Genomic DNA, 2,858 nt, shown 5'->3' with positions numbered 1-2,858 from the left:
CGAAAAACTCGCTAGACGAAAGAGTTTTTCATTTTTTGAGGTGCTTCGCAAGACGAATTTCCCTATGGGCTTGCTTTGCAAGACGAAAACGTAAAACCGTTAATACCCAGGGTGCATTGCCTGAAGAGATGCAGTTGCGACTTGACTTCGAGGAGCAACACATAGCATGCGGTGTGGTAGCCTTTTTTGAGGTTTTTGAGGACTTTGCTGATTTTTGAAGCTTTTCCAAAACTTCTTTTGCATCCATTTGGTAAGTTAAACTTTTAAAACTTTTGGGGGTTTTTTTTTTGGATTTTGGGTTGGGGTGTTTGGAATTCAAGGACTTGGTGTTGGGGAGAGGTTTGCAAGAATCTGGGAGTTTGTGTGGTTTTTTTCTGCATTTTTATGATTTTTTGTGACCATTGGGCCATGTGGTTTTTTTTAAAAAAAATCTGGGTTTGAATTTCTGTGTGGTGGGTGGCTGGGGAACAGTTGGGGAGAGATTTGCAAGAATCTGGGAGCTTGTGTGGTTTTTTTTTTTTAATTTTTATGATTTTCTGTGACCATTGGGCCATGTTGTTTTTTTAAAAAAAAATTCTGGATTTGAATTTCTGTGTGGTGGGTGGCTGGGGGAACAGTTGGGGAGGGGTTTGCAACAGTTGGGGAGGGGCTGGGGGAACAGTTGGGGAGGGGTTTGCAATTTCTGTGTGGTGGGTGGGTGGCTGGGGGAACAGTTGAGGTTTTTGAAGACTTTGGTGATTTTTAAAGCTTTTCCAAAATTTCTTTTGCAGCCATTTGAGGATTTTGAAGACTTTGGTGATTTGCAGCCATTTCGTAAGTTAAACTTTTAAAACTTTTTTTGGGGGGGGTTGGATTTTGGGTTGGGGTGCTTGGAATTCTAGGACTTGGTTCTCGGTTTGATTTTCTGTGTGGTGGGTGGCTGGGTGCTTTTGAATTTTTTGAAAGTGAATGGAAGCAATGATTTATTTTTTCTTTTCCTGAGTTTACGAAGGAGCTGTGCTGCCATGGGACCCAAGAAGACTGCTGCTGCAGAGGCCGGCGAGAGGAAGAAGGAGAAGGTGACGCTGGAAATGAAGGAGATCATCCGGAAGCACGACGGTGGAATGTGTGTGACAGACCTCACCAGGGAGTACGGCAGGAATCCATCGACCATCGAGACCATCCTGAAGATGAGGGAGAAGATCCTTGCGATGGATGCAGCCAAGGGAGTCACCAGGATCATGAAGAACCGCCCAGCTGTTCTGGAGGAGGTCGAGAAGTTGCTGCTCATCTGGTTAGAAGAGAAGCAGCGTGCAGGGGACACAGTGACTGAGGCCGTCATTTGCGAGAAGGCCAAGGCCTTGCACGCAGACCTCATCCGGGAACAGCCAGGAACCTCAGGCGAGCCAGAAGTCTTCAAGCCAAGCAGAGGTTGGTTTGACCGGTTCAAGCGTGGTCAGGCATGGAGAGGCTGCCAGTTCTGATATTCCTACGGCTGAAGACTTTGCAGCGGAGTTCCTGGAGGTTGTGAAGATGGAGGGCTACGATCCACAGCAGGTCTTCAACTGTGACGAGACCGGGCTGTTTTGGAAGAGGATGCCCAAAAGGACTTTCATCACACAGGAGGAGGCCAAGTTGCCTGCCCACAAGCCCATGAAGGACCGTCTGACCCTGCTCTTCTGTGCCAACGCAAGCGGCGACCTGAAGATCAAGCCCCTGCTGGTGTACCACTCAGAGAACCCATGGGCCTTCAAGAAACACAAGGTCGACAAGGAGCAGCTCAGTGTCATGTGGCGATCCAACAGTATGGCTTGGGTCACACGTGTGCTGTTTGTGGACTGGGTCAATCTTGCTTTTGGCCCTGCTGTCAAACAGTACCTGCTGGACAATGACCTGCCACTGAAGACTTTGCTTCTGATGGACAATGCTCCTGCTCATCCTAAAGGCCTTGAGGAGGACTTGTTGGAGGAGTTCAGCTTCATCAGCATCATGTTCCTGCCGCCTAACACCACGCCACTGCTCCAGCCAATGGATCAGCAGGTCATCGACAATTTCAAAAAACTCTAAACCAAGGAGCTTTTCAGGTGATGCTTCGAGGTGACTGACTGCACCACCATCACCCATTCTGGAAGGACCACTTCGACATCATCACCTGCTTGAAGATGATCACCACGGTCTGGGACCGGATCAGCCAGAGAAATTTGAATTGCGCTTGGTGCAGCCTGTGGCCAGACTGTGTGGCACCAAGTGACTCTGATGCACCAGAGTCAACAGTGGTGCAGGACATTGTTTCCTTGGGGAGGACCATGGGCCTGCAGGTCACAGAGGAGGACGTCAGCGAGCTGGTGGAGGAGCACGACCACGAGCTGACCACCCAGGAGCTGGTCGAACTGCAGGCAGAGGCTGCGCAGGAGCAGGCCTCGCTGGAAGAGGAGGAAGCAACTGAGGAACGGCTGTCCTCCAAAGAACTGAGGGACATTTGCCAGAAGTGGAAGGATGTGCAGGCTTTTGCACAGCGGCACCACCCTAACAAGCACGTGATACATGACCTTGTGAACACTTTTGATACGACGGTCATGTCGCCTTTCAGGGAGGTGCTGAAAAGGCGGATGAAGCAGCAGACCATGGACAGGTTCTTCAGCAAGAAGCAAAGAGTGGAAGAGGAACCTTCTTCGAGTGGTCCCCCAGAGTCTTAGAAAATGTACGGTACACTTTGTTGATTTTTAAATGTTTTTCTGTCATGTTTAGAAACTTAATTTATTGTTCCTTCAATTTTTGAACTGCTCTTTACAGTATGTGTGACTTTAAAGAGCAGTTAATAAACTCTTGTTGTACCAAATTTGGCTTTGTTGGGACTTTTTTTGACCATAGGAACGCAT

At 48.6% G+C, this 2,858-nt stretch overlaps 1 protein-coding gene across 1 annotated transcript; it reads left to right on the top strand.

Moving 5' to 3' along the window:
• Nucleotides 1-290: 290 nt before the first annotated feature.
• Nucleotides 291-2,013, top strand: LOC310853059 (putative CENPB DNA-binding domain-containing protein 1). Its single transcript, XM_083757227.1, has 4 exons — nucleotides 291-449; nucleotides 639-817; nucleotides 992-1,423; nucleotides 1,534-2,013. Exons 3-4 carry the CDS (start codon nucleotides 1,005-1,007, stop codon nucleotides 1,634-1,636), a joined length of 522 nt encoding a protein of 173 aa, XP_083613353.1. The 5' UTR covers nucleotides 291-449; nucleotides 639-817; nucleotides 992-1,004; the 3' UTR covers nucleotides 1,637-2,013.
• Nucleotides 2,014-2,858: the final 845 nt, after the last annotated feature.

This window comes from Podarcis gaigeae (assembly GCF_964106915.1).
Source record: "Podarcis gaigeae genome assembly, chromosome: 9".
Taxonomy (NCBI): Eukaryota; Metazoa; Chordata; class Lepidosauria; order Squamata; family Lacertidae; genus Podarcis; species Podarcis gaigeae.
Note: the sequence above shows the minus strand (reverse complement) of the source record. Positions and strands in the feature narration are given on the sequence as shown.

Coding starts and splice junctions, on each gene's coding strand:
- LOC310853059 (XM_083757227.1), top strand. CDS start 1,005: ATGGGACCCAAGAAGACTGCTGCTGCAGAGGCCGGCGAGAGGAAGAAG. Junction 1,424..1,533: donor AGCAGAGGTTGGTTTGACCG/GTTCAAGCGTGG, acceptor TACGATCCACAG/CAGGTCTTCAACTGTGACGA.